At 32.1% G+C, this 25730-nt stretch overlaps 2 protein-coding genes across 4 annotated transcripts; one reads left to right on the forward strand and one right to left on the reverse strand.

The window, feature by feature from the left end:
* Nucleotides 1-281: 281 nt before the first annotated feature.
* On the reverse strand, nucleotides 282-6941 carry LOC105110533 (TMV resistance protein N-like). Of its 3 annotated transcripts, none has more exons than XM_011005606.1 (7): nucleotides 5751-6941; nucleotides 4884-5097; nucleotides 3898-4260; nucleotides 2631-3732; nucleotides 2256-2534; nucleotides 1266-2168; nucleotides 282-1156 (listed from the first exon to the last, which is right to left on the reverse strand). In XM_011005606.1, the coding sequence occupies exons 2-7, from the start codon at nucleotides 4925-4927 to the stop codon at nucleotides 563-565; spliced, it is 3285 nt and encodes a 1094-aa protein (XP_011003908.1). In that variant the 5' UTR covers nucleotides 4928-5097; nucleotides 5751-6941; the 3' UTR covers nucleotides 282-562. The 3 variants fall into 3 exon arrangements, with proteins under 3 accessions (XP_011003908.1, XP_011003907.1, XP_011003906.1); XM_011005605.1 differs by having other exon boundaries at nucleotides 5714-6941; XM_011005604.1 differs by lacking the exons at nucleotides 4884-5097; nucleotides 5751-6941 and having other exon boundaries at nucleotides 3898-4731.
* Nucleotides 6942-13300: 6359 nt separating this feature from the next.
* Nucleotides 13301-20184, forward strand: LOC105110534 (glyoxysomal fatty acid beta-oxidation multifunctional protein MFP-a-like). Its single transcript, XM_011005608.1, has 18 exons — nucleotides 13301-13694; nucleotides 14473-14544; nucleotides 14660-14725; nucleotides 14805-14861; nucleotides 14964-15031; nucleotides 15109-15190; nucleotides 16136-16191; nucleotides 16294-16596; nucleotides 16675-16761; nucleotides 17240-17414; nucleotides 17539-17660; nucleotides 17765-17928; nucleotides 18009-18263; nucleotides 18405-18526; nucleotides 18695-18816; nucleotides 18977-19125; nucleotides 19205-19343; nucleotides 19878-20184. Exons 1-18 carry the CDS (start codon nucleotides 13589-13591, stop codon nucleotides 19911-19913), a joined length of 2181 nt encoding a protein of 726 aa, XP_011003910.1. The 5' UTR covers nucleotides 13301-13588; the 3' UTR covers nucleotides 19914-20184.
* The last annotated feature ends 5546 nt before the right edge of the window (nucleotides 20185-25730 follow it).

Below are 25730 nucleotides of genomic sequence, written 5' to 3' on the forward strand. Positions count from 1 at the left end.
ATGAATAAAAAAGTCTGACCCATGTTGCATTTCCATCTTTTCTTTTAATATTTTTTTCATTTCTTATTATTAAGTGTTAATTTTGCAAAACCAAACTAAGCAAATGGATCAATTAAGAAAAAAAGAAACAGATGTTAATAAAAAAAAAAAAAGGTTTGAACCAGAAGTACAATACCAAACTAGACAGCAAAATGATCCAATAAAAAAAATTGCGGTGGCTATTCATATAAACAGTTTCTACCCAAGTTTTTTTTAATTGTGTTGACAATATTAAAGAGGAATTAAAAAAACAATTTAGTGTGAATCTTCTTATAAAACACAACGTAGATAGTGTTTTACTTGAAAATAAATATAAATAAGTACATGTAGTTATTAAATTGTTAAGAAAAATACTAAAGTGATCCTAGGTATCAACACAGGAATTAAGATAAATACTAGAAATCTATAGAAGAAGAAGAAATATATCCAATATTTTTGTCAGGGATCAAGTTCTATCAAAACCCTGAAAGAATTGGATCTGAAGGGCAGGGAACATCAGGTGGCAAGGCATTACTTTCACAGTTTATTCTGGGAGGCATTTGCCCTCAATATTTTTGCATGGGATGATGGAGTAGTTCTCATCCAATATCCTCAAATCTTCAGAATGCAATCCATTAATAGAGTCGACACTTGTATTCGGTTCGTTGAACTGCACAGTGTCTTCCTCGTACACCATGCGGAACCCCCAATTCATGACTCGGGCAGAAAGAACCTGAAACTCATTGTTGGTGTTTCTTTCTTGAATAGATGACCGGAACTCCACCTCAATGGGCTGAGAAGTAGTATTAGACACAGCAAGTGGTTCCGGAAACTTGCCTCTGGGAAAGAAGATAAAGAAAACCTGATTTGACATAAATGTTGAACCTTCAGGGTACTCTAGAAAGTAGCGCCTAGATTTGAAGCCTTTGATATCGAAGTTCAATGTAATAAGACATGAATCACCACAATCAAGCTCTTCAAAGAATGCACAAACAGCTAATCCCATCCACTTACTGCTGGACCAATGCTCATAAGGAAGTAGCCGCATTGTTAAAGAATGACCCACGCTCTTATGGTGAAACCAACTGGGAATTTCACTTCCTGGAAAACAGGTAAAAAACCAAGAGGCTGGATGACCCTGCACCAAAATCATAACCTATTTCAATACACAACACAAAAATTTTAACACAGAAGAAAAATATAGAAAAAGCTTGGTCTGTGAAGTGAGGGGGGAGAGAGATAGAGACCTGATGGCCGCTTTTCAACAAGAAATGGAGGTAATATTTAAGCCATGTCAAACCCATGCTGATATTCCCTTGATAATCAGTCAACTTGGAGCAGTTCATAAAAATCAAGGACAAAAACTTTGAGCGGGCACATTCTTCAAATAGATTTGGAAGAGTTCCCAACAAAGCGCAACCATCCACCCCAAGATATTCAAGCCTTGATGGAAGATCCGGAAGTGACTGAAGCTTCTTGCAATTGCCTAACCTGAGGCTTTTAAGTTTAGAGAGCCGGCTGATGCTTGAAGGTATTCTAACAAAGTTATTTCCGTTAAGGTCTAATTCTTCCAATGATGGGAAGCAGCTCATATCATTAGGAAGTTCTCCTTCCGTGAGATTGCAGTTGCTTAGATTTAGCTTTGTCAAAGAGGATAGTGCTGACAGAGAGGACAGCATCAAAGTAACTGGACAAGGATTTCTTGGAAGTGACCGGAAGGAGAAGAGAGAATAACATGATTTAGGTGCTGGTCCCTTGCATCCATCAAAAGATAGCACCTTAAGTTTTTTCCAGAGACCAAAGGTTGATGGCAGTTGTGTTATAGCAGTTCTGCCTACATCAAGCTCCTCCAGATTCATTACATTTCCCAACATCTCAGGCAATTTTTCAAGTTTGAAGCATCCATATAAGTTAAGAATTCTGAGGGTCTTCAACTCACATATGTTTGTTGGAAGACAGGCAAGCTTTACGCAGTCCTTCAAATTCAAGAAAACAAGCCCTTTCAGAATTCCAATAGAGTCGTCAATCTTAACCAGTTTTCTGCAACCCTCAAGATTCAGCTTCTCAAGATTTGGAACTTGTCTGAAGTCTGGAGTCTTTATTAAGTTTCGGGAGTGTCTGAGATCAATAGCTCTAAGCAACTTTAAAGGCTGTCAAAAGATATAGAAAGAAAATCAGCATGATGATACTCTAAATACATTACTGAATTTGAAGTAACAAAATAGAAGTAGGCGTACTCTCACTCCCTCCCATAATTGTTTAATGCTGCTATGATGCATGTGGAGCTCAACAAGTTTATCCGGTTGAAAAGTTGATGGCAATGATTTGAAAGGATATCGGCACCATTCAAGATATCTTAACTCATTGGAGAGAGATTTAATATCCTGGGAAAGGTTTATATTTTGGAGTTTGAGAATTCTTAACCTTTTCATCTTCATTATCGATTCAGCACTTAAGTATAGTCCATCTACTTCGATATTTGAATTCAGGAAGATGCCTTCAACTTTGTCGGTTCCCTGAACAGTAAAGTTAATAAATAGGAATGATGAACAGGAAAAGGGGAACTCAAAATCTGATACATAGAATTGTGGTTGTAACAGTAAGTTATTTACCGTATTATTTAGCAAAACGTGAATGACATCCTCACAGAGCCACAACCTAGTGCGTTTTCCAGGTTCTTCATGAGACTCTCTCTTGACAATTTGTCGACCCATTTCTTGAAGCAAGTCATGCATCCATACTCTGTTATCTGAAATATTTATGAGAAATTTGTCTACAAGAATCCTTATTCCAATCTGTGGATAGAAACTTTCCATTAATTTTGTGACACAATCTTCTTCCCACCCGTTGAAAAAACAAGCAATGTCTAGAAATATTTTCCTCTCTACTTCGTTAAGTCCATCAAAACTTATTTTAAGTTTATCTAGAATTCCTTTATCTGGGATATCTTTCAGTCTTTTCAATGAATGGTTCCACAATTCTACAGATCTGATCCCAGAAAAAAATGAACCCAAAACATGGAGAGCTAATGGAAGGCCATCTGCATACTTTACAACTTGGATGGTCTGAAGCACATAATCTTCCGGGGGACAATAACTTCTGAAGGCTTTCAGACAAAAGAGTTGAACGGCTTCGATGTCATTTAAACTTGCAACTCTATATATTTTATCAACTCCAAATTGTTTCAGAAGAAGTTCATCTCTTGTGGTTATTATGACTCTACTTCCATTGTCAAACCAATTTCGATCTCCAACTAAAGATTCTAACTGGAACAATTGATCAACATCATCAAGAACAACAAGAACCATTCTAGAACGCAGCCTAGCCCTTATTTCATTCATTCCTCTATGAACATCAGAGATTTTGGTCCATCTTTCCATCAACATGTCTGAAAGAAGTTGTTCCTGTAAGCGAACTAAACCATGTTTCTCCTCAACTTCTCTAACATTTGCAAGAAAGCTGCTGCCTTCAAAATGACCCAGCATCTTCTCATAGACCGCTCGAGCAATGGTCGTCTTACCTATTCCACCCATCCCACAGATCCCTATAACATGAACATCATTCAGCTGCTCTACTCCTAAATATAAACTCATTTCCTCCAAACGCCAATCCATTCCAACTAAGTTCTCGGTTACCCATGACATGCTGTAACTTGATTTTCTCAACTTGCATACTATCTCTTCAACAATGCCTTGAATAAACTCTGACTCGTGCCTGCAGACGAAATACTCACAAGGTTACCAAACATGAGTCAGATTGGCACAGATCAACAAATTGCATGCTGAGGTATAAATTTCAGACAACATATTAAAGGGGTTTTCCTCAATTACCAAACACACAAACACAAAACATGAGAAAAAGAAGATGTGTTTTGGTTACCTATCCTGCAAATCCCATCCAGAAAGATTGCCCACTAGTTTCATCGCCATCCTCCAGGTCTGCACCTTCTCAATGTTGTCTTTGAAAACCTCTTCATGATCAGCAAAGGCCTGTTGAAGTCTCCCTGTCTGATTCCTTACTTCAGAAGGATCTACATCATAGAAAACTGGAATAACTGTTTGTCTACCTTGTTTCATGCATTCCACAATTTTTACTAGTTCGTTCAAGCACCATGTAGAAGAAGTATAGTTTCTTGAGAAAACTATCACTGAAAACCTTGAATCTTGTATTGCTTGAAGAAGTTCACGGGAAATTTCATTCCCTCTCTCAAGTTCTTGATCATCTCTAAAAGTGATGACTCCTTTGTGACACAGGGCAGTATAAAGATGGTCAGTAAAACTCTTCCGGGTGTCTTCACCTCTGAAACTGAGGAAGACATCATATTTCCACCGAGTGGTAGTACGTGAATAAGAAGCAGCCATGAAAACCTCAAAGAATTGTTCGATCTATATTTGGTAGGCTAGATTGCTATCTGTTATCTGTTTTAACAAAGCCAGAGAGAAGCTACACCCACAAAATCGAGGATATTTTAACGCAAAGAGCACCATCTTGAACATTCTATTTATGACGAAAATTCCATGGAGTAAATTTCGGAGCGTGTGGTAACGTTGACTTTAGGACAGGCGAAAAAGCCACAAAGTCTGCACTCAAATAATTTATAGTAAATGACAAACCTCCTGGTTATTTCCCGCAGGGTTTCCAAGAAACTAATGCTAGTGTTTACAATTATTAAATAAAGCACGCCAGTACACACCCACAATACAATAATAGCTGTGTTAAAATGTAAAAAATATTTCTTCCAGTTTCATAGCAAGGATGCAAGTACAAAGCTTAGCAGTAGTAGTAATTCTCTTTCTCACCCAACAAACGTTCAGAATATGATCAGATTCTAGGGCCACATATGTCATTCCTTAAAGATTAATTACCTTTCCAACCACAGGGTCCAATGATCAAACAAATGACCTCCCATCAATCAAATGAACGCCGATGAAAGGAAGTTAATGTCACAGCTCTATTTTTAATTGTCATCCACTATTCAATCATATGTTTTCTATTTGAGTTTAGTTCACTACATGAGATCTCTCCCGAAGTTTACTTGATCATAGCAACAGAAGCTTTGTCTAGCTACATGTATGGGCACTGCAGAATATGAAAACAGGAAGTGGTACAAATCAAACAGGAGATGCGGCCCCCGTATGGAAAAACAAAAGAGCTGATTTCAGCTCAATTAACTAGTACTATTTCAAAAAAGAATGGCAAGGGACCCTGACAATTGAGATCCAAGTTCAAAGAAAATCCACTATACTAAATAACAACTCTCAAGTTTACAAATCTGAGTTCAGAAAAAAGGTCTCAGAAATAGCCTAGGATCTAATTCAGCATTTGACACTAAAATCGAGGTAACAATTCCCAAAAGATAAACACAAATATATATATATATATATATATATATATATATATCCTTATTCTGATTAAAATCTGTTGTTCCTTCCCAGGTCCGGCACGCTGAAACCTTCAAACAAGAAATATCAAAGAAATGAGGAGCTGTCGCCTTAAATAAACCACCAACACTACCAACCCTTTTACAGGGATTAAAAGCTAATTACGGGAAAAAACTGCTAAAAAATTGTTAGGTTCTCAAATCTTTCTCCAACGATCTCATGCAACTATTGATTTATTTAACTGTAAGGATATTGTAACTCGAAAGCAAACATGAGACAGATGACAAAGCACACCTATTGATTGACTTGTGAACCTTCTGGTCAAACACAAAGTGTACTAGCAGCAAGAACCTCGAAGATGCACACATCTCTGGTCCTCTTGATTGTGACGGATCAAGCATCCTTCTTGTGGCAAGAATAAAATCCTTAATCTCATAGCTTTACTGGGCTGTCAGTCAAAAAGCAGAAAAATGAACTATTGGACCCCTCAAAGATTATTCTCAAAGTTACAAAAAATTTCATGAAATGGGAAAAACGAAGAGCACATGTATGTACCAAATTACAAAAAGAGGAACAACAATGAGATGTTGGTAAAGGGCAGCATTTATGTAGTAATAGGACCATGTGAGAATGCCACAGTCAAATCTGGAGTTTTAATTCTAAAGCAGTGAGGGTAGATATCATGGAGTAGTAGAGAGTCTAAAAACATAACATCCAAGACCATCTTGATACTATTCTTCTTGGCGCCAAAGAATTTCATATCCATGAGTACTACAAATTAAGCTTGTTACACCTTGCTTGCCATTCAAACTCCATCACGAGAGTTCTAGAGCTAAAACCATGCTACTAAACACGGTTTACCAAAACATTACACCTTAGTCCAACTTGGAAGTGACCACCAAATTTGTGAAAACTCTACACATCATAAACTCTTAAAAAATATGAACAAACAAAAAGTCAACTTCAAGCAGGCTTTTTTCTTCGGCAGAGCTTATGAAAATCCACTTGGAGACTAATTATAATTAGTGGAATTAAATGATCTCAGATTGAGCCCAATTGCAAAAGGGAGAAATGGAGCACCAAATATATGTAACCAATTGTTAATAATTATTAGAAATTAATAATTAACCAAATGGCTATTTCCTTTGGCAAAGAAGATTGCCAGCAACAGGTAATTAATTACTCATGTATGCTGCAGGTTTTTTTCATTTTTTTACAGTATTCGTGCATGATTTGCGTGGAAAAGCAAGAAAAGAAGAAGCTACCTGGCCTGGGGGAGGTGCATGCTGCTGTTGCTGGTCTGTCGTGAGGATGGTGGTCCACGGTGGAGCTGCTGGTGATCCACTGCAGCTACTGGAAAAGGAAGAAATACAACGGTGGATGTTGGTTGCTAGTGTGGCTTTTGGCTGGGGAAGAGGAGAGGTTGCTAGCGTGGAAAAGGAAGAAATACAATGTGTGTTGGTTGCTAGCGTGGCTTTTTCTTTCTTTTTCTCTATATCTTTTCCTTCCTTCGGTTTTCTTCCCTTTTTCCTTCCTTGTTTTTCTCCCTCCTCTTTAACATGAACTTCTCCTGTATTTATTTCATTTTGGGATCCCTCGTAGGCTTGAATCTAGGACTTTGATTCGCCCGGATTGGATCGTAATCATTGATAACAAGCCAATAATTTGGTACTCCCCTCTCGAAAGTACAGATGAATTCATGTTTTTTAAAAATTTAAATTTTTTTATTAAAAATTAATTTTTTTATATTTTTTTTATTTTAATATACTGATTTTAAAAATAATTTTAAAAGATAAAAAAATTATTTTAATATATTTTTAAAGAAAAAACATTTTGAACTATAATCACAACCACAATTTTCAACAGACTTCTAAGTTGTCAAAAATTGATCAAAGAAATGACTTTGAACTGACTATTTTATAACAACTATAAAAGCAACCACTTAACAAGAAAGGAAATTTTCATCCTTTAATTTTTAAATTTATTCAATTACGTACTTAATTAAGTTCTGATTTTAAGAATTAATTTAATTTTACCCCTATAAAATTTTAAAAAGACCCTTTGATTTTAGCACATTTTCAACTTGGTCATTTGTCATAGATAATTTTTAATTTTATCCTAAATTGACATTCAAATTTATAATTTCTTTAATTTCACCTCTATTCTAGCCGAATTTCATTCTCGAATAAGCGTGGCTTTTGCAAAAAAGTTCTTGATTTTGAATTTCTTCGCTTTAACCTTGATTAACAATTAAACTTTCATTTTCCTGCAATTTTGACTCTAATTTCATCCAATTGAGTTTATAAAAACTAAATCTATTCCTCTAAAATTTCAATATTCTCAATTAAGCTAAAATTAGGCTTTCAAATTTAATTTTTCACCAATCAAGTCCTTAATAAAATTAATTTGACTTATTAAAAATCTAATTAAGTCCTTGTATTTAATTAATTATTTTAATCTTAACCCAAATTAATTCTTCAACTTAATTATACCTTTAACCTATCAAATTAAGTCTTCAAACTTAATTTTTATACAAATTCTTCTAATATTTACTCAAGTCAACCTTGAATCTACATTGTTCTTCACATCCAGGTCCTTTAAGGGTGCAATTGAGAGTCCAGATTTACACTTAAATCCATCTTTAGTCTGTCTTCACCAATCAAGTTACTGATCCTTTTTCATCTTTTATTTTTTACTTTTTTGTATTTTTATATCTTTATTTTTTATTTTTTATTTTTTTTTAAAAAAAGATGATTTCAAGGAAAATATAAAATTAAATTATGACAACAAGTACGATGATGATATTCAAAATCAAATGAGGAAAATAAGGACAGGTAATTTAAGCCCACATTACATACCTAATAAAGTAATTTCTAATTAAAGGCAAGTAATCTGAGTTGGTAAATAATACTTTCCCATACAAAATTAGATCTTTAAAAGATTATGGATATACTTTATTATTCATATAATTAAAATGAATGCTTTAAAAATTTCTTTTCATTGAAACTCTCGAGTTCTCGAGCCCTTTGACTAATAAATCATGAAAAATAAAAGGTCACCTCACATTCTTAATGAGAGAAAAACCTGCATCAAAATCTAAAATTCAACCATCATGAAACCATGTCCATGGGAATTTCTTGATTTTTTTCAAAAAAAGATTTGCTTTAAACTTGCATCAAAATGGTTTTTGCATTTGGAAATAACTTTGAAATTTCAAAGATTTTTTTGTGATATCAATATTTTCTAAAAACCAAAAATCTTATGCAAAACATCATCTTTAATTACTTTCATGAAACCCTATCCATAGAAATTGCTTGAAGTTTTCCTAAAAAAATTTACTTTAAACATTCATCGAAATGATTTTTGTATTTGAAAATAATTTTGAAATTCCAAGAAATTTTTTGCGATATTGATCTTTTATAAAAACCAAACATTTTTTGGAAAACATTGTCCTTATAAAAACCAAGCAAGATAAAGTACTTGGAGGAATGATCAGGCTGGGGGTAATTCATGAAACCCAATAAGGATGGTTGTATATTCCTTTTTCAAGAAGACAAAAAATTAAAATCAAGTTGCTTAAATCTTTCAATGTTCTGTTAGAACTTAGATTATAACTAGGAAAGCTATCATAGAAAAAATATGGTGAATACTGAGTGGTGATCATGACACTCTAGTAATGGTACATAAAAAAATACAATGATAAATATGACCGTCTTAAAATGTCATAATTAATTAGATAAAAATGCCTAGATGATAGGGTAGGAAAAGATAATCTAAGCTTATTAAAAGAGTATCCCTTTCTCATAGATCAAGTCTACAAGTTATAATTAGAGTAGGCCTAAACAAAGAAGTCATGTAAACTTATTATAAAGATTGAAGCTTTAAAAAATGAAGTTTATAAAGAAAAAGGACTTGTGTTTCTCAAGTAAAAATTCATGTATGTTAACCTCAAAGCATTATATAGTAATCCTTGCAAAGAGCTTAAGGAAAGAATCTTTGATATATTCGAATATTTCCAGCAAAGAAAAACTATTGAAGGTTTTAATTTCTACCCATACAAGGACAAAGAAAACCTAATTTTGAAAATATGATATCATGAAATATCTTTAAGGTTACATGTATATAAATTTGAAGCATGCCATTTCGAATGCGCTTTTAAGCCACTCACTTTTAGACAATATCTTTGGTATTATTTTCTCCTGAGTGTGCCTTTGAGACGGATTAACCACTTCTTAATTTGGTAAATCCACATCCTTTTATCTTTTTTTTTTCTTTACAAGCTTACTATCTAAAGCCTTTTATGAGATTTTCTGTTATAAACATTGTAAAAAGGACTATTATAATCTAATTTTAAGTTCCTTCAAAGTTATCATTTTCTTTTTCTTTATTAAGAAATCAACTTGGTTGGCAAAGATAGACTGAAGAGGCATTTAAATACATAAATGAGAGATAAAGAAACCAAACTAGAACTTTGATGAAATTGAAAATTCAGTCGCAACCTTGAAGGACCTAGATGTAAACTATAATATAGATTCAAGGTTAAGTGAATATTTGATGAATTTGCATAAAAATTAAGTATGAGGACTTAATTAGAATTATAATTGGTTGATTTGATTTAAGCATAAGCCTAATTAAAGATTTAATTAAGTTTAATAATTAGTTTAAGCTAAAATTAAAAGAATTAATTAAGTGTAAAGACTTAATTAGATTTTTAATAGGTTAAATTAATTTTATTAAAGACTTAATAGGTGAAAAAATAAATTTGAAAGTCTAATTTGAGCTTAATTGAGAAAATTAAAATTTTAAAAGACCAAATTTAGCTTTTTCAAGCTTTTAATAGGATGAAATCAGGAAATTAAAATTTAGGAGATCAAATTAAAGAATTTTAAAACCAAAGACATCTCTGCAAAAGATGTGCATGTTTAGGTACTAAATTTGGTTAAAAATATGGATAGATTTAAAGAAATTGAAAGTTTGAAGGTTAACTAAGGACAAACTTGAAAATATCTAAGTCCATGGACGATATTGAGAAAACGCTAAAATCATAGGATCCTTTTGAAACCCCAAAGGGGTAAAATTGAATTGATTCATAAAACTAGAATCAATAGAGGGTTTAATTGAACAAATTAAAAAACTAAAAGTTGAAATTAAAAAAAAATCAAAACCCTAATTAATCTAGGGTTACCAAAATAACTTCATTTTATTTAAATGAACTGTGTGTTTTGATCAAAACAAGTTATTCTAGTTTAAAATGACGCCATTTTATGTAATCCTAAACAAAATAAAAATAAAAAAAGGTCTAAACAACTTGTTACCTGATCACTGTTAATTTTCTTCCCCCGAAAAAGCCTAGTTCTGGTGCTACCCTCCAACCCTGAAATCTCACTCATCTTTTTCCCATCTAGAATAAAAAAACATTCCCCCTTGCACCCTGTCTTTTGTACTCTTACCTAGACAAAACAAATACTTTTTTGCAACCCTAAAGGCATTGTATTGTGAGCCAAAACCCATGCCCCAACTAGCTATATCTACCATAAATAACAAATTACTCCTTTTGTCAGCTCTCAAACATTGAAAGGGTTGATCCTTAACCTCAATGAATGACTAAGATCTATATTTTGACATTAAAGGATGAGAAATGTAAGTTCATGGCATTGGGATAATCCTTATTGCCCTTTAAAAACCATACCAAAGACCATAAAAGAAGGGGAGGAGAAACTTGGAAAAAAATCTTTAGCCAAACCATTAACTAGCTAAGAAAAATAAAAAGAAAACCTTTGATAAGCCACCGGTACAAGTCCAAAGCTATCTTAGAAATCTCTAGCAAATAAACAACTTAATTGGACAAGATATATTCTAACTTTAATAAGGGGATGGAGTTCAATGAGCACATCCCTTCCTCTATTATTTTCTTTTAAATTACTGTTGAAAATGTTTATTAGGTATCATTTAAAGTTTTTGGTTAGTTTAAATGCAATGAATGTTTGTATTTAGATATTTTGTTATGCCATGATTTACTATGTATATGCATATTTAAATTTTGTTTGAGGCTTGATTTGATGTTTAAGATTGTTTATTGGAGTGTTAAATATCATTTGAGACACATTTTAAAGTTTTAATAATTAGTTAACCAAATTTGAAACCATGCTAAGTTATGTTAAATATTAATGCTGTCATTGGATTAGGTTGTTTTAAGTAGCTTACTAGGTTTGTTTCAAATTACAAGCATAAGGATTGAGTTTAGAAAAAAATAAAAATCATCAATAAAATAATGTTTTTGTCTAAGAGAATGCTATTTTTGCTTGCTATTATTATGGAATTCACTTCTTGTTATGCTTTTGATTTTTTTTTTTTTATGGTTTAAACAAATTGTGTTGAACATGTTTAAGCTATAGTTTTTGTTTCTAAGTTTTAGGTATTTTATGAGCTTTTGATCCCTGCTATCTTTTTCTAGGTCTTTTTCTAGGTTTGCATTGCTTTTTTAGATTAATGTTTATATGATGAACATTGTTTTAGATCCTTGTTTTCCATGTATATTTGATCATTTTTTAGCTCTTACACATGCATTTAACTTATTAATCATTAATCCAGAATCTTATATGTTTAAAAACACCAAAATCATGCATATGATTTTTCGTTCTTTCATTTTATTTTTTACAAATAATCAAATAATCATGATGTTAGGTTATTTCTTGTGTTAATATAACCTCAAAATCTTGTTTGAGTTTGTTTTTTCATGCTTATGTGCCTTATTTGACATGTTTTGTTATGGTTTTGAATCTATATTTTATAGACTTTTCAGAATGTTTTTTGTCTTCTTGAGTAAATTCAAATATTTTTCCCCTTTTAATTTTTATTTTTTTTTATATATTTTAGATCATGTTTGCGAGCTTGATATTTGGGATAGCAAGCCTAGTCCACTCAGTTAGGATGAGCTGAATGATTTAAAATTTTTAAAATAAAAAATGTAATATTTTATTTTTAAAAAATATTTGCTGAATATAACTTTAAAATATTTTTTAAATCTTTAGTTTTTAGTAAATGATATATTTAACAAACATGTTTGATTACTTTTTTAACAATATTTATTTTTTAAAACCTCAAATATATTTTAAAAATTCTATAAAAAATCAAAGAAATTATTTATAAATCATTCATGTAATTTCCAACCACTTCATTTAATACGCAACTTGGTGGTAGTTAGGATTGATGATTTCCAACCACTTCAATTAAAAAATCAGGTATTTTCTCGTCTGGCACGTGTTTTGCTTTTTTTATTTTTTATTTTTTATTTATTTTTACATGCTAAACCAGTCGAATCCCCGATTCTTGCTGCAGACGACGCACATCCTCTCAGAAGGTCATGACTTCCAGCAATGTCATGTAATATCTTCATCCCAGCACTTCGATCTCAAGCGTTTAAGCAATTGATGTGCCTCCAACAGTAATTTTTAGTGAATTCACGTTTTTAATTCCTTTAAGCGATTATTTATTTACTAAAAGCCCCTTTGTAATCATTTTAGGAAGTAAAGTATTTTTTTCCTTTTTAAAAAAAGAGAAATTAATTAAAAATCCCAAAAAAATACATGAAATCTTGAATCTATTATTTATTTACAGTTGATTTTTTTCTGTTTTCTTAAGTTTATATATATATATATATGTATTATTTTAAGAATCATAAACATAAAAAAAAGCACAAATTAAAAAATAATGTCTATGAAACAATTACATATTTATAGTATGCTTTCATTAAAAAAAGCACATAAATTAAATTAAAAAAAAAAAAACCCTTGGCGCCGGCCTGGCCATGGTCACCGCAATGGCTTTTTTCTTTTAAGAAAAAAACAAAATAATATTATTTTTATAAAATTATTGATACAAGACATGCAAACCGACTGATACGGATATAAGAAAATAAATGGACAGGTACGGTCACTCTCCATAGAAAGCAGGAGCACGACCATCCAATCCTAGAACGAAAACGACGGATATGGAATACACGACCGTAGAACAAGGTCGCCGTTGCTGTTGCCGCATGCTTTAAATGTTTGTTTCTCTTACTCTAGTTTCTTCACAAACCTCTGCAACGTCACTTCTTCTGCTAGCACACGACGCCAACCCTCAGTGGTATAAAAACAAATTATAGACTAGGAAGACAATATTGACGTCTCAGAACCTAGGAAGGGAGAATGAAAGGAAGCAGGACCAAGGGAACAACCACTATTGAAGTCGGAGCTGATGGGGTGGCTCTAATAACCCTCATCAATCATCCTGTCAATGCACTCTCTTCTGATGGTATTGTCACACTTTCGTTTCTCTGAATTAAGTTAGATCTTGTATGTTTTGTTCATTCCATGTGGACCCTTTTGATATTTGAACTTGATTTCTTGTTTTTTTGGTTGGCTGGCGGTCTAATTTCAGTGTGTTTGTTGGACTAAGAAATTTTTTAATTTTTCAAGTTCATGAATGGCAATTGGTTGAGGAAAAAAGATAACTGGCTATAAACTAAGAGATTCAAAGGGGTCATTATTGGTGGTGATTTTTCTCTTACCCTTTTTTCAATAACGTAGTCTACTGGCATGGAGGAATTAAATTTAAAATTGCTCTTTTTTTTCAAGGATCAGGATTGTCAATTTAATTTATAATTTCACATTTCAGCTTCTGTTTAGCAAGGCAAATAACAGATAATTACTAACAAAATGGTGGATGCCATGCTGCAATTATTTAGGGGGTAAAGGGTCTCTATCCTCCTATTCTCGGTGTTATATGATTAGTTGTCTAAGGAATTCGGAGACCATCTTGGAGGTTTATTTTCTCACTCTGGAAAATTTATGCTCCAGTTGCATAAGGCTAACTTGGAATATTTAATGTTTCTGGTTTAAGCTAATGACTGGTAGCATTTGGAATCACCTGTTGGGTTCCGGTGTATTCTTGTTCTCCTCAAATTTGTTTGCGAAAGCAATTGGCATCCTCCAAGACTTGCTGTTGTGGTTACTTATTTGTCTTCAGTTACATGATGTTCTTCGATGATGCTGATAAGATATGGAACTTATTTATGTTGCTCGCATCCCAGTGTTGAACAGCTTGAAGGACAGTTATGAGCAAGCTTTAAGAAGAGATGATGTGAAGGCAATTGTTATTACAGGTAACTATTAAGCAATTATTCGTAAAAATTTCAAGGAGTTTGTAGGACATTTCCAAGCATGAGAACTGAATGAGAATTTGAGATGTCAAGCTAAGATCTCATTGTAATGATGCAGGTGCGAAGGGAAAGTTCTCTGGTGGTGCTGACATTTCTTCTTTTGAGGAAGTTCAAGAGGGAAAAGGTATGTTCAGTATTTTTTGTCTTGTGCTCAAGATATTCTTTCCTGTAACTCCAATAGAATCTCCTTTATGTTTTCTCAGTGAATGAACCAAAACCTGATTTTATATTCTCTGAGGTTCTCGGTGACACTTTAGAAGGTACTCTTGGTTTATTCTTCTTCATTCTTCATGGCTTAAATATCCTCGAAAGAAGTTTCGCCAACATATTTCAGCTATTTGAATAGTTGTTTTGCTTTGCAGCTGCAAAAAAACCTTCAGTTGCTGCTATTGATGGCCTTGCCTTAGGTGGAGGACTAGAGGTTGCAATGGTATGCCTTTCTATATATACTGATTTATCATTTTACAATTGATTTCTTCAGATGATCTGATATGCTTGCTATGTCAGGCTTGCCATGCTCGTATCTCAACCCCTACTGCTCAATTAAGCCTACCTGAACTTCAACTTGGACTAATTCCTGGTTTTGGAGGTTTGTCAGTGGGATCTTTACACTTCTTTTGTTTTGAATGCCAACGTTTTTGTAATTTCAACAAAATAAAAACTTTTGTATCGTATTTTACACTTTGTTGTAATGTTCAATGGTTTGAATTTTAAGTATTTTGATCAAGATGTCAAGGAAAATCTATGGATGACCATTTTTGTTTTCTTGCATAAAAAAGAAATCAGGTGGAGGGCCATAGTAAGGCATGCTCGCTAAATCAGAATTGCTGAGTATATGGAGCGAGTAATTGCTTTAGGAGTTGTTGAATCTGCATGGCATGACACCTTGGCAACTTTCAAAAGTTAAACAATAAATTCCAGCATAAGGATGTGCATTCTTGTAAAATCTGATGGTAGGTGTTTAAGACAACACGTCTGGCGAAATAAGAATGTTAAAACCATTTACTTTCTAGACAAAGAATGATAAAATCTGCATTTACTTTCTAGACAAAGAATGATAAATCAATGATGATAGAGGAAGCGAGAGATAGTTTTGATGGAGGAAAAGGTGAAAGTCAGTTAAGATGATTTGGTGTGTCAAGACATGATATCATAGCCATGAAATCTAGATCATGTGACTCCAGATGGTATGCTCAATGGAAGGGAAAGGGTTTGTTTTCATCTTGCTGAGGCAAATGGCACAAAAAATGATTTCCATGTCATGATATGAGAGCCTAATGATCCTATTTACAGAAACTAAATCAGAAATTTTGTTGCTCTTAAATCATAGACTTGTCATTTATATTTTGTGGTTAAACATGCACAAAAAGGCTTTTGTATGAATTGTCATGTTTGCCCATTAGCTGTCAATTCTTCCTTGAACAAAGTTACATTATACATATCGGATTTGACAGATTGTTATTTATCAGGCTCATTTTCCTTAGAAAAGGGTTTTCTTTTCTTACTTCGAATCTTATGTTTCTGATTGTCTCAGGAACACAGAGACTTCCACGTCTTGTGGGTATCACAAAGGCCCTTGAAATGATGCTGGTATTTTGTAGCTAGGTCTTCCAGTTTCTTGATCCATGTGTTTCTTTAGTTGAACAGCTGTATAATATTTAATCAATCTCCAACTCCCCTCCCTGCATATAGACATCAAAACCAGTTAAAGGTGAGGAAGCTCATGCCCTGGGCCTTGTGGATGCTGTTGTTTTGCCAAATGAGTTGGTAAGTACTGCACGCCAGTGGGCCCTCGATATCTTTGAGCATAGGAGACCATGGATTGCTACCCTTTACAAGACTGAAAAATTAGATTCCCTTGGCGAGGCAAGGGAAATATTCAAGTTTGCTAGAGCACAAGCCCAGAAACGAGCCCCTAATCTTTTACATCCTATAGTTTGCATCAACGTTGTTGAACATGGCATAGTTTCTGGTCCACGTGCTGGACTCTACAAGGTCCTTGCCTGAAATTTTTTTCTTTATCCTCAAATTGTAGCCAATTCAACTGTTTTATAAGTTGTCTGATGTTGGCAGGAGTTTGAAAGTTTCCAAGAACTTGTGCGTTCTGACATCAGCAAGAGCTTGGTCCACATCTTCTTTGCTCTGCGTGGAACAACCAAGGTTCTAGTGCAATTTTATTCATGGAATTCTTGGCTATTCATCAGCATTTTTTAGTAGATCTTATAATATGCTTTCTGTCAACCATATTAATATGTTTTTGAAACCATTGATATTCCTGCAAGATATATTTGGTCAAGTTTTCTGATTTGTCATCTTCCTAACTGTTTTGTGGATACTCCTTTTAATCCTAGAATTGAAGTAGGTTCACTCATTCTGATTGAAGTCGGGAGTTTTGATTGCAGAGATTGGTTCTTGTTAGTAGGTTTGTTCTTTTAGTGTGCACCAACTAAGGTTTCTCAAGAATTGAATTGAAAAATAAATTGATGCAATTGAATTTCCAGAGTTATCAATACATGTAATGGCTATCTGGAATCTGAATTTGTGGAAGATATTTGTCTACTTCTTCAAGATTGATCTGGCACTTAACAATCCACATACTTTTATTTCAAAACCCTGATCAGCTCTTGATTTTGAACAGGTTCCAGGAATTACTGATCTGGGCTTGGTACCTAGACGAGTGAAGAAGGTTGCTGTGCTTGGTGGAGGATTAATGGGTTCGGGAATAGCAACTACATTAATTCTCAGTAATTATCCAGTGATCCTGAAAGAACTAAATGACCAATTCTTGCAGGCTAGTATTGGTAGAGTCAGAGGTAGAGCCAGTGACTTGTCTTGAGATCAGCTTTTAATTTATCATCTTGTAACTCAGTTCTCATGTGGTTTACATATTGAGGTTCTACTGTTATGAGTAAATGTTCTTTTCTTTTTTTTATCCAGCCAATCTCCAAAGTCGTGTCAAGAAAGGAAAAATGACACAAGAAAAGTTTGAAAAAACCATGTCTCTTCTCAAGGGTTCTCTTGATTATGAAAGTTTTAAAGACGTGGACATGGTCATAGAGGTCTGCATGTTCATCTGATTTAACTTTCTTTTGGTACTTTTGAATTTTCTATCCTGAAATTAAACAACTCTATTCTCATTATTTGTTCTTGATGCTTGAAACAGGCTGTGATTGAAAATGTTTCTTTGAAGCAACAAATTTTTTCTGATCTAGAAAAATACTGCCCACCACATTGCATACTTGCCAGCAACACTTCCACAATCGACTTGAACTTGATTGGAAAGCATACCAAGTCGCAAGATAGGATTATTGGAGCCCATTTCTTTAGGTAATATCTGGTGTAGAAAAGAACTTTGTGTTTTCACCTTCTGTTCTTGGCTTAAAGAATCATTTGTGCTTCTGATGCAGTCCGGCTCATGTTATGCCACTTTTGGAAATTGTCCGTACCAAGCAGACATCTCCTCAAGTAATTGTGGATTTATTAGATGTTGGGAAGAAAATAAGGAAGACTCCAGTTGTGGTTGGAAATTGCACAGGCTTTGCTGTCAACCGGATGTTCTTTCCTTACACCCAAGCTGCTATTTTACTTGTTGAACATGGTGTGGATCTTTATCAAATTGACAGGGTGATCACCAAATTTGGAATGCCAATGGGCCCATTCAGGTACCTAATTCATTGGGGAGAAATGTAACCATTTCCCCCTTTTTTTCTGGAGAAAATATATTTCAGTTCATCTTGGTATCACTTTATAAAATATATGATTTCTCACCTTGAATGACTTCACTTTTTCACTTGTTCATGCAGGTTGGCTGACCTGGTTGGGTTTGGCGTTGCAATTGCAACTGGCATGCAATTTGTTGAGAATTTCCCAGAGCGAACCTATAAATCTATGCTTCTCCCACTAATGCAAGAGGATAAGAGAGGAGGTATTTTTCTTCTCTGGTTAATCTATGAATTTCCTCCTGATGAAACATGAATAGAAAGTAAAACTTTGGTTGCAAAAGTTTGAAAGACTGCATGAACTCTTTAATGGGATCCATCTTAATAACTATGTTTCTCTCTGAAGCATTCCTTATTCACCATGTAAATCTCAGGTGAAACTACTTGCAAAGGATTCTATTTGTATGATGATAGGCGCAAAGCTAAGCCAGATCCTGAATTAAGGAAATACATTGAGAAAGCAAGAAGCATTTCTGGTGTTGCTGTTGATCCCAAGGTATTCACTCTCCTTTTCTCACTTACTGCTTTTGTAGTTCTAGGTGTTGTTTTTATCCTACCTAATATGGATCCCGACCTCAAATAACAAAAAGTGTATCTTCTAGTGAATCTTCTCTCCCTCTCTCTTGCTCATTATGGGTCATTAATATTTGTTACAGCTTGCAAAATTACCAGAGAAGGACATTGTGGAGATGATATTCTTCCCAGTAGTGAATGAGGCTTGCCGAGTCTTTGCCGAAGGCATTGCAGTCAAAGCTGCTGACCTTGACATTGCATCTCTTATGGGAATGGGTTTTCCACCTTACAGGTTTGGTTTGTACCAAGTGAAAGGGTTTCTTTCCTTAGTTTAGGGTCTTGCTTTGATCAATTTGTTTTATTTGGACCAGGGGGGGCATTATGTTTTGGGCTGATTCTTTTGGATCCAAGTACATTTACTCAAGATTGGAGGAATGGTCAAAGACGTATGGAGAATTCTTTGAGCCGTGTGCCTTCTTGGCTGAACGAGGTGCCAAGGGTGCTCCTCTGGTGAGAGACCTGAATTTCTGAATATGCTTATCACATGATTAGAAGTACGAGTGCATGAGTGAGTAGATGAGTTGTAACATATCACGTATCGCTTTATCATCAGTGTCATCCTTAAGATTGCGTAGGACTTGGTCACTGTGACCCTTGCCCTGTAGATGGCAGGTGGTAGCAGTACTGTGCATAGAATACCAAAAACATATTGTAGCCAGTAAATTAATGAGTTCTATGGTTTTAACGTATTTGTCTCCAACATTTCCTGAATCATATCTGCCCCTTCAAAGGCAGACTTGTTTTTAACAGCTCAAACAGATAAAAACCATGTAACATGTCTGTATTCTGGACGGATGTTTTACATGAGGATACATAGCTGCATCTACTTTGGGGATTGTGTTTAAAACATGTATAGTGGCTACTGAGTGTCTCAATGAAGCAAGTGCCTATTTGTTTACCAATTACAACATATTAGCTGATTGTTTAACTGTTCATGCAGATTAATCTTGGATAGCGAATGATATTTGTTCTGTTTTGTTGCAGAGTTCTCCGGTGGAGCAAGCCAAGTCTCGGCTGTAAGATTTAACTTGCTTGATGCATCACCAACTGTTGAAAGTAAATGTTTCCTGATCTTCTTCCCTCATGTGCTCAATATATTTGCTGGTGAGAAATGAGAGCATAGACAATAATATTTATAAACAGGTGAATAAAAATAAATTAAATTCTTAAGGTGAAGATTATTATTCTATGATTGTGGGAATGATAACCATTATTGATCTACGGGGATGCCAAGACATAAACAGGAGGCAGTGTGGTGTATCTCAGGCGGCAAGGGTGCTTTTTTTTTTTTCCCTTCTAATTCAAATGCATCTAGCTAAAAGAAAGAAAGAAAATGGATAGCAAAACTCAAAACTAGAACCAAGCTTCAAGTAAATGTGCCTGAAATGAACGAAATAAATTAAGAGAAGGGAAGTGAAAATGTGGTTAGGGAAACAATATTATATAAAGAGTTTAAGTAAAATAGAAAGATTTTACTTCATTTTAATCTAGACTTCCAATATAAATTAAATTATAGAAATGTAAGTTTAATTAAGTGGTTAAGAGCTTGTTGAGTGTTGGATGGGACCATTGTTTTATCAAATTTTTAGTTTTATTTTGCTTTAAATTATTTTTTACATATTTTTAAATTATTTTGATGTATTGATGTAAAGAATAAATTAAAAAAAAATTATTTTAACATATTTTTAAATAAAAAATATTTTTAAAAACAATCTTTATTATTATTCCAAACACGACCCTCATCTTAGGGTATAAGGAAAATCTGTCTTAATTACATCTATAGTAGAAAGAATAAGTTCTCTTCAAAACATATTAGGAATACAAGCAGATAATGAAAAAGAATGAGTAGTTTCAATAATTTATCTATATATTTTTTTTTAACATCATTTTTCTCAAGGATATTTATATATGATGTTTAATGAATGGTTTCATCTAAGGCAAATAACTCACAAAATCTATTAAAGATATATATTCTCTACCCAAATCACACCTAAAAAATTTAATAATAATATAATGTTAAGTTTTGACAAGAGCTCTAAAGGTTGTATATATTTCAAAAAATTCAAAATAATATTTTATTAAATAAACCAACAATAATAAGCATGATCATCAATAAAAAAAAATAATAATATCGAGACCCTTCTTTTATGGCAAAAGAAAAAAGTTTTTATACATCAAAATGAATCAAATCAAATAGAAAAAAAAAATATTTTGATTAAAAGGTAAAGTGAAAATTTTTATCAATTTATATCCATTACAATCAGAAATATCACAAGCTTGCAAATTTCATAAAGCTCCTGTGGAAGCCAAAAACATCAAACGAGAAGATGAAACATGACCTAGACGAGAATGTCACAAATAAAAACTAGAAAAAAAAAGGACTTAAATGAAAAGAAGATAAATTAGCAGCAGCAGTAACTGACACTTTTAACTCATATAAAATAGATAGTCCCTTCTTCCCATGAGCTATGTTAATAAGCTTCTAAGACTGTAGATTATGAACATAACAAAAAAAAAAGAAAAAAAAACTAAATAATAACTAGAATCACATAACTAACCAATATAAGTAAGATTTAATACGAGTTTCAGAATAAGATAAACATTAGAAAAAGACAATTGATGTGTGATAATAGAACTAACATCTGCTAAAAATTATGTTAATAAGCTTCTAAGACTGTAGATCATGAACATAACAAAAAAAGAAAAAAAGAAAAAATAACTAAAAAATAACTAGAATCACATAACTAACCAATATAAATAAGATTTAATACGAGTTTCAGAATAAGATAAACATTAGAAAAAGACAATTGATGTGTGATAATAGAACTAACATCTGCTAAAAATGAACTTATTTCTTAATTCTAAATTATTATTCTTTTTATCCAATAAAAATAAAATAAGATGCTAAAAATAAAAATAAAAATAAAATAAACAAGCCATAAATAAATAAAAACAAGTTTTTCTTAAACCCAAGCAACTATTTATAGACATTTGTCCTTTATTGGATCATATCGATAAAATTAATTATAGAAATATAAGTTTAATTAATTGGTTAAGGCCTTGTTTATGTAAGATGGGATGACTGTTTTATCAAATTTTAAGTTTTTGTTTGCTTTAAATTATTTTAATATATTTTTAAATAAAAAATACTTTAAAAAATAATCAATATTCCAAACACGCCTTACTCAATAAATAGGAAAATATTACATGAGAGGTGAATAGATTAACTTTAAAAAACAACAATTGATGAATTACTATTGCTATAAATAAGTTTATATTTTATCTTTAATTCCTTTTTTTTCAAAAAAAGTAAACAAGATCTTAATATATTTTTTTGAAAAAAAAATTATGTTCTTGTACTCATTAAAAATTTCTTATATTTTATCTTTAATTCCTTTTTTTTAAAAAAAGTAAACAAGATTTTAATATATTTTTTTGAAAAACAAATTATGTTCTTGTACTCATTAAAAATTCCAAAATTTTAGAAAATAAGTTTATGACCATGATCTTACATTAAACTTTTAAAAATGTTTAATAAATGAGAAGATAAGTTTTTTTTAACAAAAAAAACTTTTATCTAAAAAATTTGATAAAAGATAGACCATTTTGAGGATTTTATTTATTTTTTATTTATAGTATAGGAGAACTTTGTTGGTTTAAAGTCATTTTTATAATATTATAAAAAGGAGAAATGTAAGTTCTATAAACCATTAGAATATAAAATATGGATGGTCATTTAAATTCTTTGCTTGCCAAAACCTCACTTTAGTCCCCAGTTATTAACAAGTTCTCTATATAGTCCCTCAATTCACCTCTTAATCTTCTCGATTAGATCATTTCTCTTCACTGGATTGCTCTCTATTTTAGATTTTTGAGAACTATACCAAGAAACTATTAATATTTGAGGACTAACACTAGAGTATAAAATTTGTGATTTCTTGTTTTTTTTTTCCTTTTTTCTTTTCTGTTCACAATTTAAAAATACAAAATTACCACCCTATCAGTATGATTTCATAATCATAGCCACCACCATCCTTCATAATATCACCATGCATGTTATCAAACCATTATTTTTCTATGGTAATTTCTTCGCTGCCAACTCTTATTTAATATTTTCAACATTATTATTGAGAAAATATTTGGAAATATAATAGCAATTATTTTTTATTTAAAAATATATTTAAATAATATTTTTTTTATTTTAAATATTATCAAGATATTAAAATGATCTGCAAGCATAAAATATTATTTTTTTAAAAAATTAAAATTTAACTAACTTTCATTTACACCGTACCCTTGACATGACTAAAAAATTGATATTTTATCCCAAATAAAGGAGTGTCAAAGTAATAAATAACCCGGCAAGGCCGGGATCGAACCACAGAGAGGTTAATTATATAAATTATAAATAATGATGACGACGAGTTAAAGAGGACTTTGAGATGTAAGATTAATGTGAAGATCACACAATAATAAAAACAGTTGTCAAGTGATTAATACTTAAAAATGCATTTTTATCAAGGTTTTATATCATCATTTTGCACTTGAAGTATCAATAACTTCTTAACCAGGATATGTTTTATAATAAAATATAAGATAAATATAAGATACCTTTAATTTATGGTAAATGTTTATCTCAAATACAGGCCTATAACATAAATAAAAGGATTGATTGATGAGTTTAACTACTAAAATTGAGAAGAAAAAGAGAGGGCTAAGTTTCGAAAAAAGATACTGGTTCAGTCCAAACTGGAAAATTATTTAGTCATCTGGAGTTATAGATCTTGGATTGTAGTTTGATTTATATGGCTAGAAAGCTAAGACATAAGCCTAAAACATTCATGCAGAGTTCAAGACTTAATTCTGCTGTTTGAAAGTTCAAATCTTAGCATCAAAAGAGAAGTCTGAATCTGTTCTACAGCCCAGATATTATTCGGTATTCAGCCCATATCTTAAGTTCTAGAAGTTCAAAATCATTTTTTGTTAGAAAGTTGAGACAATTTCCTAGAACTTTCATGAAAACTATTTGTTCAAATTCTAACGTTACCAATGACGTTTTGTTCAGACAAGAAGATAAGAATTGTCACCAAGTCAAGATTGGCCACGCACTCAACAATTAGTTATCAAATCAATAGTTTTAAATTTTGACCTATAAAAGGAGGTATTTACCATACATTTAGGTATTTTAATTTTCAAATCAAGATCATGTTCTTACTCTCTTTCTTTATATTTTTGTAATTCTTAAGTTTTGCTTATATTAATATTTTATTTATATTTTTCATTTCCTTTCCTTTACTTAGTTAACTTATATCTTATTTATGTTGTTATCTTGTTTATTTATATTTCTCTTTTTCATTATGTTTAGTTAAGTTTATTATGTTAAGGTAAAAAAAGTATTATGTCAAGGTGAAAATGTTACACTAATGGTGTAAGAATAAATATAGTATAAAATCAACATGGACTTTAATATTTGATACTAACATGTTTTATATTTGTTATTTGTTTACTTTTAATGCTTTACTTGTTAAATGATTAATCTAGATTTATGTTGTATAACCTTTGGTACAACAAATACATGGTACTTTTATAGCTCAATCATATGGTATAACCAACACCCGTGCTATGAAAGAAACTTGATTTATTGTTAACATAAGTTATAATCATGAATACCCAACAACATTTATAAGTATTAACATTATTCGAATAAGATAACTAATGTAATCTTGTTAACAATTTATAATCTGATTGGAACCTCTTTTGTGTATGGTTTCTAATTCAGTAATAAAAGGAGTTTATACTATACTTGTTTGAAATATCATTAGTGGATACATTAATCTTATGATTTTATTCTTATTTAATCCTTACATTAATCTTACATCTCAAGAATTCTGTCCAACTCCTTTTCATTTATTGTTTATAATTTTATATAATTTTGACTAATAACATATATAATATAAGAGGGGATTAACATTTTTTAACAAATACCCTTTCTGCATAACCGTTGTAACACCACAAAGTTCAATTTGCCTTCTATAAAACAAGCACAAGATGGCCAAAGAAGCATGAAAGTTTGAAATATATGTTATAAGCATACAAAGACAAGAATTAACATAGGAATAAAATTTACTTTCTTGTCTTTTCTCTGATGAAGGAGCCCTCTCCTTCTACTGCAACTATAGAGGAGGAGGATCATGACTTGTTGCAGGTAGGTGACTTAGCTTTTGAGTTTTGAGATAGAGAAGCCAACGAGATGGAGATGTGGTTTTTTGTTGGGTTGGATAATATGGGACTTGTTGTGGGTTGGAGGCTTAGCTTTTGAGTTTGTAGATGGAGAGTGGAGAATGGAGACAGAAACAGGGCAGGGTAGATGAAAGGAAAAGGAAGAATGAGAAAAATAGTCTTTAGACAATAGCTTTTTATGTTATATTAGGGTTAGGTTAACTACAGTGTTTATACTCCTCTTGTTTTATGGTTGGTTTGTTCGGTTCATCGGTACCGAAACAGAACTAAATTGACAATATTTTATAGTTTTGAAAATCAGTTTAATTAGTTTTTCATCACAATTCAGTTTTCTTAGTTAATTTTTCTTTGGTTTTTTTGGTTTTCTTGGTTGATTGGTCTTTTTAAATACCCCTAGATATAACAAATTTTATTTTAGAAATGAAAATTTTCAAAACACATGGCAGCTTAATATTATCTCAATGTTGTTATATTGAGAAGATTCTTGATAAATTTTAAAAAAATGAGAATAGTATAGTTAAGACATTGCTTGATGTAAACCTATATTTATAAAAAAATATCAGTGATACAATATCTCAAAAAGAATATCCATGAATC

The sequence above is a fragment of the Populus euphratica genome, unplaced genomic scaffold, assembly GCF_000495115.2.
Source record: "Populus euphratica unplaced genomic scaffold, PopEup_1.0 scaffold254.1, whole genome shotgun sequence".
Taxonomy (NCBI): Eukaryota; Viridiplantae; Streptophyta; class Magnoliopsida; order Malpighiales; family Salicaceae; genus Populus; species Populus euphratica.

What these genes read in the sequence shown, in the direction of transcription:
- LOC105110533 (XM_011005604.1), bottom strand. Translation starts at nt 4,379, where the DNA reads ATGGCTGCTTCTTATTCACGTACTACCACTCGGTGGAAATATGATGTC. An exon ending in GGATGGGATTTGCAGGATAG is followed by an intron (nt 3,733 to 3,897) that starts GTAACCAAAACA and finishes TTTCGTCTGCAG; the next exon opens with GCACGAGTCAGAGTTTATTC. An exon ending in AATTATGGGAGGGAGTGAGA is followed by an intron (nt 2,169 to 2,255) that starts GTACGCCTACTT and finishes ATCTTTTGACAG; the next exon opens with CCTTTAAAGTTGCTTAGAGC.
- LOC105110534 (XM_011005608.1), top strand. Translation starts at nt 13,589, where the DNA reads ATGAAAGGAAGCAGGACCAAGGGAACAACCACTATTGAAGTCGGAGCT. An exon ending in AGGCCCTTGAAATGATGCTG is followed by an intron (nt 16,192 to 16,293) that starts GTATTTTGTAGC and finishes CCCTGCATATAG; the next exon opens with ACATCAAAACCAGTTAAAGG. An exon ending in TAGTATTGGTAGAGTCAGAG is followed by an intron (nt 17,415 to 17,538) that starts GTAGAGCCAGTG and finishes TTTTTTATCCAG; the next exon opens with CCAATCTCCAAAGTCGTGTC.